The 14,518-nt window shown below is 42.2% G+C and overlaps 2 protein-coding genes across 3 annotated transcripts in view; one reads left to right on the top strand and one right to left on the bottom strand.

The window, feature by feature from the left end:
• Positions 1–5,998, bottom strand: part of PALB2 (partner and localizer of BRCA2) — a 28,333-nt gene extending 22,335 nt beyond the window's left edge. Inside the window, exons 1-4 of the mRNA XM_047087769.1 lie at positions 5,908–5,998; positions 3,467–3,526; positions 3,230–3,332; positions 12–1,472 (exon numbers count right to left, since the gene is read on the bottom strand). Of these exons, the coding sequence (XP_046943725.1) occupies positions 12–1,472; positions 3,230–3,332; positions 3,467–3,526; positions 5,908–5,955 (1,672 nt within the window). The 5' untranslated portion in view covers positions 5,956–5,998. The remainder of the gene's footprint in view (positions 1–11; positions 1,473–3,229; positions 3,333–3,466; positions 3,527–5,907) is intronic.
• A 238-nt stretch (positions 5,999–6,236) lies between these two features.
• Positions 6,237–14,518, top strand: part of DCTN5 (dynactin subunit 5) — a 29,610-nt gene continuing 21,328 nt past the window's right edge. The window contains exons 1-3 of one of the 2 annotated variants that reach the window (XM_047087294.1): positions 6,237–6,387; positions 7,149–7,217; positions 12,611–12,729. In XM_047087294.1, coding sequence (XP_046943250.1) covers positions 6,340–6,387; positions 7,149–7,217; positions 12,611–12,729 — 236 coding nt within the window. In that variant the 5' untranslated portion in view covers positions 6,237–6,339. The remainder of the gene's footprint in view (positions 6,388–7,148; positions 7,218–12,610; positions 12,730–14,518) is intronic. The other variant, XM_047087293.1, reaches the window with a different exon arrangement.

Below are 14,518 nucleotides of genomic sequence, written 5' to 3'. Positions count from 1 at the left end.
TCTCTTCTTACCATGAATAATTGCCTTTCCATTCTGCTCTTTGTTCAAGGCAACCTCTTCCTTGGATCTATTAACACCTGATGTGCCAAAAGTTGGCAAAAGGAGTTCACCATCATCTAATACAGGGGTGCAGATTGACTTTGTTTTTCTTCCGTGTCTCCTACCAGATGGCTGGATAACTGCCTTCCTGGAAAGGTTATCTTTAGGGGGCCCAGTGGGAGAGTTGACTTCAGTTAAAGAGGGACGTTTCTGAGGACTTCTTGAACTTGGTTGTCTTATGCATGTGTCAGAGGTCCTAATTCCACTCTGGTCAGTTTCTTCACTGGGAAGGTTTAAATTTTTAGTTGCCTCCTTACTTTTATTTTTATACCCTTTCTTTTTGACACCCAAATGATTTTGAATTACAACTTCCAGGGCTACTTTTCTCTGGTAACTTGACATGCGTCGTGTTGTTCTAACATAATATTCTGCGGGAAATGGAAGGCCTTCGAGCATTGTGCAAGAATGTGTTTGATTTTCTGCAGAAGCAGGAGAGATTACTTCTGGGCTAAGACTCTTAGATTGACTTACAACCTCTTTTTCCTGAGGACTTTCATTTCTATCATCAAGAGTGTTATGGGGAGATTTTAAACACTCCTCTGTGTGATTCTGTCCTTTTAAATTTTGGTTTCCATTTGCTGATAAGTTATTGTAAGCGAATTCATTCACAGAGCACAAATTATCTGTCTCTAAGTCAGGACTTCTAGGCAGCTGGCCACTTGCACTTACAGCTTTATTTACCTCTGGGTTATCTGTAGAGACAGTCATTTTTTGGTCTTGTGCCTCTAGGTTTACAGGTGAAGCGGGGATAATGTTTTTTAAACCATGAGTAATGAGTTCACAGTCGCCTTTAGGAGGCTTATGTTCAAGGTGCTGACCACTACTGTTATTTGATGGAGTAAATGAAGCAAGTGTAGACACTGTGGGGAAATGATTTCCTCTTACGAGTGCATCAACAACTCTTTGTGGTTTGGCAGATGGTGGAGTTAATACACCCCTTACGTTAGTTTCTGTCACTGGTGCTGGAGAATCCAGAATGTCACATGTAGAACTTGAAAGGTAAGTTCTTCCAGTTACAGGTGTTCTAGGATTCTCTATATTGATTTCTTCCAGTTCCTTTAGTCTTTTTCCAGAGAGTATGAGTGAATCCGTGTCAAAGAAAGATTCTCTCGCCTGTGAAGTAAATGTTCTCTGCTGCTGCTTTCTTCTCTCCGGCAACTTACTCTGCCTTTTCTCACCACTAGGACCACTGACCTGGTAGGGAAAATGTTCTTGGATATCACTTTGTATATGTGATTGTTCCACGGGGCCATGTCCAAGGTTGAAGGACTCAGGCTCAATGTCAAGTGTGATAGGTGTCTTTTCTCCAGTTTCTTCATCCAGATGGGTGCTGATTTGTAATGTCTCACAAGGAGATACTTTATTTTTAGATTCTGAGGAGAAAAAAATATATAATTAATATTTTTCTTATTAAAAAAATTTTTTTTGAAGTTAATTTATTTTGAGAGACAGAGAGAGCGAGCGAAGGAGGAGCAGAGAGAGAGGGAGAGAGAGAGAATCCCAAGCAGGCTCTGCACTGCCAATGCAGAGCCCGACACAGGGCTTGAGCTCATGAGCCATGAGATCATGACCTGGGCCAAACTCAGATGCTTAACCAACTGAGCCATCCAGGTGCCCCTAAGTGATTTTAATACCACCTTTCTATTTCAATAGCCTCCAATTTTATGATTATAAATTACCTATTAACATGAGTAATGACCATTGTTTTTTTAGAATACTTCCAGCTAGATTTTTTTCCTCTGTACATATAGAAGTGCTTAATCAAAAAAAAAAAAAATCTTTCCAATATTTACACAATAAATATAATTTCTAAAAGCTGAAAGGGGAAAAGATCAACTAAACAACTCAACCAAAAAAAAAAAAAACCACTTCATTGATTACAGATGGGAGAAAATTTATGAAATATGCATCTGATAAGCATCTAATAGCTAGATTAAGAACAGTTATAATTGAACAAAAAGACATATAACCTAATTAAAATATTGGCAAAGGACTTGAGTAGATACTTCTCTGAAGAAAATATACAAATGGCCAACAAGCCATAAGATGTTCCATATCATTAGTCACTAGGAAACACAAATCCAAACCACCATGAGATACCACTTCACACCCACCAGGATGGTTATAATTTTAAAAACAGAAAATGGGGGCGCCTGGGCGGCTCAGTCTGTTAGGTGTCCGACTTCGGCTCAGGTCATGATCTCACAGTTCGTGGGTTTGAGCCCCGTGTTGGTCTCTGTGCTGACAGCTCAGAGCCTGGAGCCTGTTTCAGATTCTGTGTCTCCCTCTTTCTCTCTCCTCCCCTGCTCATGCTCTGTCTCTCTCTTCTCAAAAATAAATAAACGTTACAAAATTAAAAAAAAAAACAACAAAAACAGAAAATGACAAATGTTGGTGAGGATGTGTAGAAACAGGAATCCTTGTGCATCATGGTGGGAATGTAAAATGGTACTGATGTTGTAGAAAAGAGTTTGGCAGTTTCTCAAAAAGTTAAACAGAGAATTACCATATGACCCCACAATTCCGTTCCTAAGTATGTACCCAAAAGAACTGAAAAAATACATCTATACAAACACTTGCAGATGAATGTTCATAGCAGCATAAGAGCCAAAATTCATAATAAGCAGAAAGTAGAAACAACCCATATATCCATCAACTGATGAATGGATACATGAATCATGGCACATCATCTATCCAATGGAATAGGACTCAGCTGCACAAAGGAGTGAAGTGCTGACGCATGCTTGGGTGTGTGTATGGAGGCATGACTGCTGGAAACATCACGCTAAGTGGAAGAAGTCAATCACGAAAGGTCACATAGTGTATGCCTCCATTCATATGAAATGCCCAGAATAGGTAAATCCACAGAGAAAGTAGATTCGTGGTTGCCAGGGGTTATGGGTAGGATGGCTACAAGGCTTCTTTTGGGGATGGTGAAAACATGCTGGAATTAGACGGTGATGAGGGTTGCATAGTCTTGTGAGTACACAAAGAACCAGTGAATTATACATACTCTTTAAAAAGAGTCTATGGCTAGTCTTTATCTTCTGGCTGTGAGAAAAAGAACCACAACCAAATATACCCGGAAAATGAATAATAAAGCAAGCATAAGTAAACGGGCTAGCTTCACCTGAGTGGTTTAGCTGTGGTGAAATGTCCTGCTGGAACAAGCAATCATGTTCTTCTGCTGTTTTCTTAACAGAATTCTTAACTTTCTCAGCTCTTTGGGCACGCTAGAGAAAACAAAAACAGCTTAAGGAACAAATTTAAGACAAAGAAGGTTTATCTTAAAGCTTTATTATTAGGAAGAATTGTTTGTATATAGTTCATACTGTGATATCAATTTGAGAGAATAAGATTCACTTACCTGGAGGCGGGCCAGTGTCTTGCTGTATTCCCTTTTCAAGAATGCTAACTTTTCCTTCAACTGGAAGAAGAAAAACAGCAAACAATGCTGAGCAGGTGGAAAGAAAGAGTCAGAGAGAAGGGACACAGTGTCTATCAGACCCGAGTGTGCAGGGCTTAGTAGGTCCCTCAGCAGCAGACGGTGGAGGAGTAGCAGGCACCCACACTACTTTCACTTCTCACAAAGCACCAAGCTTTCCAGCATCTTAGCACCTTTACATAAACTGTTCCCACCACCTGAAGCATTTCCTCCCCAACTCATTTTGCTAAGTCCTTCTGATTCCTCAAGCCTCAACTTAATTTTACTTCCCTTGCATAGACTTCTAGGTCCTTCCCGAAATCAAGGTTAAACATGCCACCTGTCTGCTGTGCTTCCTTTATCACAGTACTTATTATATCCACTATGCTGTCTGTTTACTTCTGTTCCCCCTTCTCACTGTGAGATCCCTGGCAGCAGGAGCTGGCATCCTCAGACAATCAACAAATGCATCTCTTGTCAGGTATAAACACCGTGTGTCAGTTATTGTTTCAGGCGCTAAAGATAGAGTGGTCAAGCTTAGGCAGAGTGAGGGATGCAGATAATTAACAAAAAAACGCATACACAGATAAGATGATATCACATGGTCATCAGTACCCAGATCAACAGGGAGATGTGAGAGTGCCTGATCTACTTTATTATTTTTTTTTAACGTTTTTTATTTATTTTTGAGACAGAGAGAGACAGAGCATGAACAGGGGAGGGGCAGAGAGAGGGAGACACAGAATCCGAAGCAGGCTCCAGGCTCTGAGCCATCAGCCCAGAGCCCGACGCGGGGCTAGAACTCACGGACCGCGAGATCGTGACCTGGCTGAAGTCGGACGCTTAACCGACTGAGCCACCCAGGCGCCTCTGCCTGATCTACTTTAGGTAGCGTGGCCAGAGAGGCATTTCTGAGGACTACCATTTGAGCCCAAACCTGAAGGAAGAAGAAGCTGGCTTTAAGAAGATCCAAGAAAGGGGCATGTGTGTAGTTCAGTCGGTTAAGCATGACTCTTGATCTTGGCTCAGGTCATCATCTCACAGTTCGTGAGTTCCAGCCCCGCGTCGGGCTCTGCACTGACGGTGTGGATGGAGCCTGCTTGGAGTTCTTTCTCCCTCTCTCTCTGCCCCTACCCCATTCCTGCTCGCTCTCTCTCAAAATAAATAAATAAATTAAAAAAAAAAAAAGATCTAGGGGAAAGCAATTCACCCAAGATCACACAGTTTATAAATGGTATGATCCAAAACCATACAGTTGAGTTCTAGAATCTGTGCTCTTTTTTTAAGTTTATTTATTTATTTTGAGAGAGACAGAGAAAGAGCAAGAATGGGGAAGGGCAGAGAGAGAGAGAGAGAGAGAGAGAGAGAGAGAGAGAAAGAGAATCCCAAGCAGGCCCCGTGCTTCATCACAGAGCTGGAGGCAGGGCTTGAATCGACAAACCATTAGATGATGACCTGAGCGGAAACCAAGAGTCCAACACTTAACGAGTTGAGCCACCCAGGCATCCCTAGGATCTGTGCTCTTAACCTCTGTGCTAGACTGCTTCTCACAGGGTCCTCTTTATCACCACCCTTATCATCATCTGAGAATTATTTTGTTGACTTGGAAATGACCTATCTGACTCCCCACGGGAAGGTAAACTAAGAAGACTGATGAGTTAATATGAATGAAGAATTTAGCACAACGCCTCAAACAGCCAGCACAAGATACATTCAAATTAACATCATCAGCACTAGCACAAGATGGCATGAATAAGGACGGTCGGTCAGAGCATCTATAGTAGAAGCAAAATCTGGAAACAACCTCAAAGTCTCTCAGCAGGGTAAGGTCTAAAGACAAGAATGCACTTCCGTTAATACATAACACTACACAGAAGCCAGATTAACATGTATCGACATGGATGAAACACGGATAAGTAAAATGGACGTTGTAGAACCATTCAGATCATACCATTTATGAACAGAAAGATACGCATCACTTTTTGGTGGCCAGGGAATAAATCACACCCCTCCAATCCCCCCACCTCCGTCCATTACACACACGAAAAGATCCGAAGCACCGGCTGTTCAGAGATTTCCCTAAGGGAGTGGGTGGGAGAAGCCAAGGGTGAGAAAGAGTGTGGGAGTGAAGAGGATGTCAAAGGGGACTTTGGCTTTATCCAGTTTTACATTTCGTACGTATTTAGGCATTACTGCTGTAAGAAAATTTGTTCTTTAAATGCCACCACGTGAGCTCAGCATTCTTCCATCCATACGTTCACTCCCGCTGCGTCCAGAGGTCAGAGATCACTGCCTACCCGGGACGGCAGAGGAAACAAACACACGCCTAAAGCCTGCGCAAGGGGTCAGAGTTCCGACTCAGCCCTTCCCTCACACCCCGGCACCTTTTCCTTTTCCTCATAGCTGAGAGGTTTCCCGGGAGGCTCTTCCATCGGGCCGCGGCCGAACGGAAGGAACAGCCGTCGCCGGCCCCGGGCCTGCAGACACGAGGATGCCGGCTGGCCTTGGGCCCCGGAGGCACCCGGGAAGGAAACTCTGCGCCCGGGATCTTCCCCAGGGCGCTACCAGGTGGCACATGCGGGCTTGGCGCGCCGTCACCCACAGCCAATTACATCCACCGCTTAGCCTGCGCATGAGCAGCCGGAGACGGCCGAGTAAAGGAGCGGGGCCGCCTAGAGGAGAGCCGAGCTGCGGATGAGAGCGCCGGACGCCCAGGGCGGAAGTGGAGGAGTGGCCGGAAGTAGTCCGAATCCCAGTCTGACTGACCGGCTGGCGGCTTTGACAGGAGCGGGAGCTGCGGAAAGAAGTTGGTGGCAATGGAGTTGGGCGAGCTGCTTTATAACAAGTCGGAGTACATCGAGACGGTGCGCTTATCCAGGCATCTTTCTCCCGTTTCCAAGCCTGCGTCCCTTTGAGGCTGGCGCCCCCCTCCTGCCCCTGCCCCACCCCGGGTCGCTTTGGCGTTTAGTCCGAGATTACATAGGATCATCACTTCGTGAATGGCTCAGCTTTGTTACTTATTCCCTGCATGGCCAGTTTAGGCTTTTTAAATTTATTCATGATTTCATCGTAGAGATAAAATGCCTTCCAGAAAGCAGGATACGTCTCATCCACCCTAATACTAATAGCAATTCCAGGCTTCAGGCCTTTCAGAGTTTTTTGTTTTTTGTTTTGTTTGTTTTAAGCTAATATGTCGTACTTTGCTACCATGTGCTAAAAGACTGTTAGGTTCTTTGGAGTCAATACATGATGCGTGTAAATTGCACCAGGTAGGGTAAGTGCTCAGTCGTCATTGCTATTATTATTTCTTTACTGAATTCTTGTACCTCTGATATGGGTAAAGTCATTATCCTGGATTTAGGGCTGTAAGTATAGAACTGAGACTTGAATCAATGTCTCTAATGTTAGTAGGCTCTAGACCTACCACATCCAAATTCTGGATCCATTCCTGGAGTCTTCAGTTTCCTAATCCATCCTTGCTTTGTTAATTTGCCGGACTCATTCCATTGAAGACTACATCACATTTCAAGTACTTTTCTCTCCAGTACGAGAGCTTTCCAGATGGAAACTTGTAGCCCAGAACCCACTTAGTTTCTCACCCCTATTTTCTGTTCTTTCCTTTCAGGCATCTGGAAACAAAGTTAGTCGCCAGTCTGTGTTGTGTGGAAGTCAGAACATCGTTCTCAATGGCAAGGTAAGAGACACAGCCAGCCCCAGGATGCATACTTTTGCTTTCTGTCCACTAATTATCACATTAGCAGGACAGATAATATGTTACCACATCTCCCATTTGTTGCTATGCATTTAAAAATTCTCTTTTTGGGGGGCCCCTGGGTGGCTCAGTCAGTTAAACCTCTGACTTTGGCTTAGGTCATGATCTCGCAGTTTGTGGGTTCGAGCCCTATGTCTGGCTCTGTGCTGACAACTGGAGCCTGGAGCCTACTTCAGCTTCTGTGTCTCCCTCTCTCTCTCTGCCCTCCCCTGGTCATGCTCTGTCTCTCTCTCAAAAATAAATAAACATTAAAAAAAAACTTACTAAAAATTTTCCTTTTTTCATTCTCCAAATTCTGTTGAATACAAAAAAAGATTCCATGAAAGAAGGCAACAGAAAGCCTTTTTTCTTTATGCCAGGAACAAAATACAGTGGCACCCAGAACTGAAATTATTGCAAAGTGCTGTAGTGTGCCTTAACCACTAAATACAAATATAAATAGGCAACAAAATATTTTAGTGTAGAAACTATAAAGTAGGGGCTGCTGGATGGCTTAGTCGGTTAAGCATCCAACTTCGGTTCAGGTTATGATCTTGTAGTTCGTGAGTTGAGTTCCAGCCCTGCATTGGGCTCTACATTGGTGGTGCAGAGCCTGCTTGGGATTCTCTCTCTCTCTCTCTCTCTCTCTCTCTCTCTCTCTCTCTGCGCCTCTCCCTCTCTCTCTCTCCCTCTCTTTCTCTGCCCCTTCCCCACTCTCCCTTTCTCGAAGTAAATAAACTTAAAAAAAAAGAAACTATAAAGTAGTAGTAATATAATTAACAGTTTACTAATAATAGTTCGGTATTAACTGAAACTCTTAAAATTGATTTGAGACTTGAGAAAGACGCTAAACTATGAAACGAATTTGCAAAATGGAACATGAAAGGCTGAGAATCTTGTAGTCTGAATAAATTGAAATAGCACAGAGAGGAGTATAAACATGGGAATAATATTACGACATTTCAGAACCAGAGAAAATACCAAGATATATTTGAGCTTGACAGACATTGAAGTCCATGGTTTTTTTCCTGCCAATTTGCTTTGAAATATTACATCTCTAACTTCCAGAGGGAAAGTAGTCTCACTGTAATCAAGCAATCACAGATTTTTTCAGTAGAGACTCAATTACTGTCTCCATTAGCTCATCATACTATGAGATTTAATAGAAATATAGTTCAGTAATTAGGTATGATTAGTAATTATAGACACACTGTTTCTGCACAGAGTTAGAACACTCATGTGGAGGATTTTTAGAAATCCCTTAGCTAATTTCAGGACATTTTCTGTGATTTTGTATGGAAGGTTTGTTTTTTAAAATGTGATATGTTGGGAGGGTGGGTGATGGGTATTGAGGAGGGCACCTTTTGGGATGAGCACTGGGTGTTGTATGGAAACCAATTTGACAATAAACTTCATATATTGAAAAAAAAATAAAATGTGATATGTACAACCACTGTGCAACCATCACCACTATCTATTTACAGAACTTTCATCATTCGTACAGAAGCTCTGTATCCATTGAGGAATAATCCCCAGTTCCTTCCTCACTCCCCATCTCTAATAACCTCAATCCACTTTGTGTCTCTGTGGATTTGCCTTTTCTAGATATGTCATATAAGTAGATTCATATAATATTTGTCCTTTTTTTGTCTAGCTTATTCACTCAGCATAATGTCTTCAAGACTCATCCATATTATAGGATGTAAATTAATACATACATATACGTATACATATATATATGTTTACATCTGTGTAAACTATATACATATATACATATGTAGATAGTTTAGCTTTACTTGGCTTTCTGTTACTTACTTTTTTTTAACTCAGTCATTAGAATAATCACAATAGGGAACACATATCACACTCACTAAGTACCATTGTTCTCAGTTCTGTTTCTAAGATTTACTGTGGTTTGTGTATTTTCACTGCTGTGTACAATTCCATTTATCCCCTGTCCTATTAGTTATTTTGTTTCTAGTTTTTTGTTTTGTCCCCTTTCAGAATTTTGAAATTTCTATTTTCCTAAGCCCTTATATCAGGTGTCATAGTTTCTGCCGGGGTAGATAGAGATCAGATGACTAAAGAAGACTGGGTGCCAACAACAGAGTGGCGGGGCCTGGTAAAGTGGAGAATCTGGGTCCTAGTTAAGCTCAAGGTGGTTGTTGCCATGTGGGAATATAGGCCTATATTTCCAGAGCTCTGATTTTCTCAAAAGAAACTGGAAATCTGGGGGGGGGGGTTAATTTTAATTTATTTTATTTTGAGAGAGTGCGAACAAGCAGAGGAGAGGGGCAGAGGGGGAGAGAGAGAGAATCTTAAGTGAGCCCCAACATGGGGCTTGATCCCTCAATCCCGTGACCCTAGGACCACAATCTGAGCTGAAGTCAAGAGTCAGATGCTTAACTGACAGAGCTACCCAGGCACCCCCATATAATGGAACATTTTAAAAATTATCTTTATTAGAGCCCAAATGTCTGTCAACTGATGAATGGATAAAGAAGATGTTTATATATACTTGGTAATGAGAAAGAATGAAATCTTGCCATTTGCAACAATGTGGATGGGACTGCAGGGTATTATGCTAAGTGAAATAAGTCAGTCAGAGAAAGACATATGTTTTCACTCCTATGTGGAATTTGAGAAACTTAACAAAAGATCATGGGGGAAGGGAAGGGGAAAAAGGTAGTTTCAAACAGAGAGGGAGGCAAACCATAAGAGACTCTTTTTTTTTTTTTATAATGTTTATTTGTTTTTGAGAGGGAGAGAGAGAGAGACAAGAGTGTGAGCTGGGGAAGGGCAGAGAGAGGGAGAGACAGAATCCGAAGCAGGCTCCAGGCTCTGAGCTGTCAGCACAGAGCCCGATGCGGGGCTTGAACTCACAAGCTCTGAGATCATGACCTGAGCCAAAGTTGGATGCTCAACCAACTGAGCCACCCAGGCACCCCAACCATAGGAGACTCTTAAATACAGAGAACAAACTGAGGGTTGATGATGGGGAGGGGAAAATGGGTGATGGGCATTGAGGAGGACACTTGTTGTGATGAGCACTGGGTGTTATATGTAAGCAATGAATCATGGGAATCTACTCCTGAAGCCAAGAACACACTGTATACACCGTATGTTAGCTAACTTGACAATAAATTATATTTAGAAAAAAACAATAAAAAAATAAAGGAAAAATTATCTTTATTGAGGTATAATTTACATATAATAAAGTGTGCCCATTTTAAGTGTGTAGTTTGACATGTTTTGACTGATGCATACACCTATGCAGCCACTACTACAATTAAGGTGTAAAATGTTCCATCACCCTCATTTTCCTTGGACCCCTCTGTAGTCAGTCCTCCTACCCTTGGCTCCAGGTAACCACTGGTGTAAAACTAATATAGATTAGCTTTTCATTTTGTAGAGTTTCTTATAATGGCAATCATGTACTCTGTCGTCAGGCTTCTTTCATTCAGCATAATGTTTTTGAGATTTATCCATGTTGTGTTCATTAGTGGACTTATAGCTCATTACTTTTTATAGATGAACAGTATTATTATGGAACTTGCAGACATGTGCAAAAGTGGAGAGAACATATAATGAATCTCCATATGTTCATTCACCAGCTTCTGCAATTAGCAATATTCTGACATTCTGTTTCATCTTTACCTGTCCTGTAAACCCATACCTATTTTGACCAAGGTGAGGGGCTGGGTATTTTTAAAGCAAATTGCACACATTGTATTATTTCACTCATAAATATTTCAATATGTATTACTGAGATTTAAAGACTTTAAAAATAAGTAGAGTACCCTTATTATATTTTTTAAGAAGCCAGTAATTTCCTAATATCATCTAATCCTCGGTCCATGTTCCGTCTTTCTAGTGTCTTAATATGTCTTTTAACAGTTGGTTTATTCAAATCAGGATCCAAATAAGGCCAAGTACACATTGCTTCTGGTTGATATATTTCTCAGGGCCCTTTATTTTTTATTTTTTTCTAATGTTTATTTATTTTTGAGACAGAACATGAGCGGGGGTGGGGGCAGGAGAGGGGAGGCAGAGAGAGAAGGGTACAGAGGATCCAAAGCAGGCTCCAGACTCTGCACTGAAAGCAGAGAGCCCGATGTGGGGTTGAACTCACGAACTGTGAGATCATGACCTGTGCCAAAGTCGGACACTCAACCGACTGAGCCAGCCAGATGCCCTCTCAGGGCCCTTTAAATCTGTAATAGTTCTTTTCCCCCAGCCTGTTTTTTCTCCCCATGCTACTTATATGTTAAGGAAACTGGCTCACTGTGCCGTAGAATTTTCAAGTTTTGGATTTGGCCAGTTCTATTTGCACAAGTTGTTGAATGCAGTCTCTATGCCCCTTCTCTGCCCTTTAGTTAGTAGATCTGGAGGCTTGATCAGATTCCTCTACCTTGAATTTATTTCTCTTTTTCTCATGCACAGCTGTTGTCATAGAGGAGGCCCATTCTTTCATTTTACCTTGATCCACTGTAGTCATCTAACGGGCCACTTTTCCTCCAGTCTTACCTGCTCCCTCCATGTAGATTCTAGGCTGTTTTCAGAGTAGTATTTTTAAACCAAAGATTCACTGTGTTAATCCTCCACTTAAAAACTTTCATTGATTCCTTATATCCTCTAGGGATATAAGCCTAAGCTTCTGTGCTCAGCATACATAAGGCCTGGTCCCTTGCTTACTTTTTTGGCTAGAACTACAGCCATATGCACTTTTTTTTTTTTACCCTATTTATTCATTTATTCAAAAGACATTTCAAGAATGCCTACTTTTTACTAAGCATGGGGCATTAATCCCCCCAAAAAACTTCTGATTACATTATCCACCCTGCAGCCCATCCAGGCAATCTTTGGGGAAGCTGGATATACCCTGCAGCGTAGCACTTCATCTGAGTCTAGAATTGGGAAGAGGAACCAGAAACTCAGTAGGTCTACCTGTGGGAACATGAAGTTGAAGATAGTAGTATTGGGAGGTCGGACAAAGGTAGGGGCAGCCTGGACTTTCACTGAGCAGGTAGCAGGTCAGGCTTGGGGACAGGTGGAACCAAGTGAACCTGAATAGGTAAGTGAACTCGGGGGGTACCATATTCTCAGCAAACGTCTGTTTATTCAGTGAGTCCTATTTGTGGGATATACTGGGAACCTCTTCAACTAAATCAGTGTTATGAAGGCCATTCTTTTTACCTTACAAGTTATCCCTTTTGCCAGAACACGTTACTCAGTAGATCAAAACATAACTTCAGTAGGTGTCTTGCTACCTACTCTTTTCTGTTGTGTTTTCAGCTGTACTGGTAGTTATTTTTTAAATGTGCTTTGTTTTGTAGACCATTGTGATGAACGACTGTATTATCCGAGGGGATCTGGCAAATGTGAGAGTTGGACGTCATTGCGTTGTGAAAAGCCGGAGTGTCATAAGGCCACCTTTCAAGAAATTCAGCAAAGGGTATGCAATTTAATTACCTTGTTTGGGTCTTGGGCAAGAATCTGCTACTGGTGGTGTGTTCTGTGTGTTGAGGTGTGGTGTGAGGAGCAGGGCTGTGCTATTGTTTGGGACATGAAAGAAGACTTCACTCTGATGAACACAACTCTGGTGGTGGTGGTCTTAGTTTAGTTGTTGGTTGGTTCCCAGAAACAGAATCCACTTAGCCTAGAAAAAAAAAGCAAGGGGGATTCTGGCAAAAGAGACAGGGGCATATTTAATGGAATCTCAGGGTAGGAGAAGGTGCCAGGCCTCACAAGGGACTAGAGCCTGTGCCTGGACAGCTAGACAGAATCACGATGACTGGTCTGTCGCTCTCTTACTGAGATTATACTGTTTCTTATTTGTCCTTGTCTCTGTGTTTCTGCTTCCCTCCCCTCTCTTGTACATTGGCTTTGTCTTCCCCCATTTCTCATGAAGCCAACCTTGCTGCCTCAGCCCCTAACTTATATCTATTCTCCATTTAAGCTTCAGTGGATACCGACCAAGGATTTTAGGTCTTATTTCCAGAATCTTGGGAGAGGAAATCTGATTGGCTCAGCTTGAGTTGAGTGCTCTACCCCTGTCTTAACAGTTGTGACCCGGAGGGCAGGGTCAGGTCAGGCCCACTGTGGGCCCAAGAATAAGGATTGCCCAAGAAAGGACATGGACAGGGCAGGAAAACTGTCCACTATGCCTAATGTGCTGGTTTTGGGCTTTGGTTTATTTTTTGTTTTTTGTTTTTGCCTCGCCCTCTTTTCCCTCCTGGCTTCTACCTGTGGCACCGTCTGCATGTCATTAAGTCAGCAAGCATTTACTGAGTGCTTTTTTTATGTCAGTCACTAGGATACAAGCTGGGTATGTAAAGATGGGTGAAATTGCATTCCTGCCTCAAAGTTCTCAAAACCTAGTGGGAGAAACAATTACATAAATAGATGGCTACTATAAAATATGATAGTGTAATGTGATAGACACTGCATAATGTCACGCTCCTGTCATAGGGCTATGTACATGGTTAGGGAGGAACAGAGAACAGAGCAACCAACTGAGACTGTAATACCTAGGAACATGCAGAAATGATCCTGCATTCCTCAGAATGAGGTCAGACTCCAGACTTTCCATTACATACAGGAATTAGAGCAGGGAGTCTGTAAGTCATTCACATGAAAACATTTGCTCATTAGCTCAGAAGGCAATTGGAGGAAAACTAGAAAACCTCTTGGTAGCCTTTTGTGGTTCCATACTGTGACAGGTACTCTGTTGGAGTTGTTGACTTTCCCTTCTGATAATGGCATTACTGGGCTGGATATGGTCCCAGGAAAGCACCGAGAATAAATAATAAACATGGGGTTTATTGGTGAATTGGAAGGATATATAAATGAGAATAGTCCACATGAGAAATACATAAGTACAAAAGTGTAACTAGCAACACATGAATAGTAAGTGAGTTTGGGGGCGCCTGGATGGCTCAGTCAGTTGGGCTCCCAACTCTTGATTTTGGCTCAGGGCATGATCTCACAATTCATGAGATCAAGCCTCATGTCAGGCTCTGTGCTGAGCATGGAACCTGCTTGGGATTCTCTCTCTCCTCTCTCTGCCCCTCCCCTGCTTGTGTGTGTTCTCTCTCTCTCTCTCTCAAAATAAAAAACATGAAAAAAAAGAGAGAGAGAGTGTGTGTGGATTCTCCCCACTCCCGTCCCACATATCTCAATACCAGAACTAGATAATAGAAAATAGAACCAGATAAGAATATCAGGTTTGGAATTTTAATTAA

This window comes from Lynx rufus, unplaced genomic scaffold, assembly GCF_022079265.1.
Source record: "Lynx rufus isolate CCGP_SWC_20201006 ecotype Redwood Valley unplaced genomic scaffold, mLynRuf1.p SCAF_23, whole genome shotgun sequence".
NCBI classification, from domain to species: domain Eukaryota; kingdom Metazoa; phylum Chordata; class Mammalia; order Carnivora; family Felidae; genus Lynx; species Lynx rufus.
The sequence above is the reverse complement of the archived record's forward strand: the minus strand, read 5'-3'. Positions and strand labels throughout refer to the sequence as shown.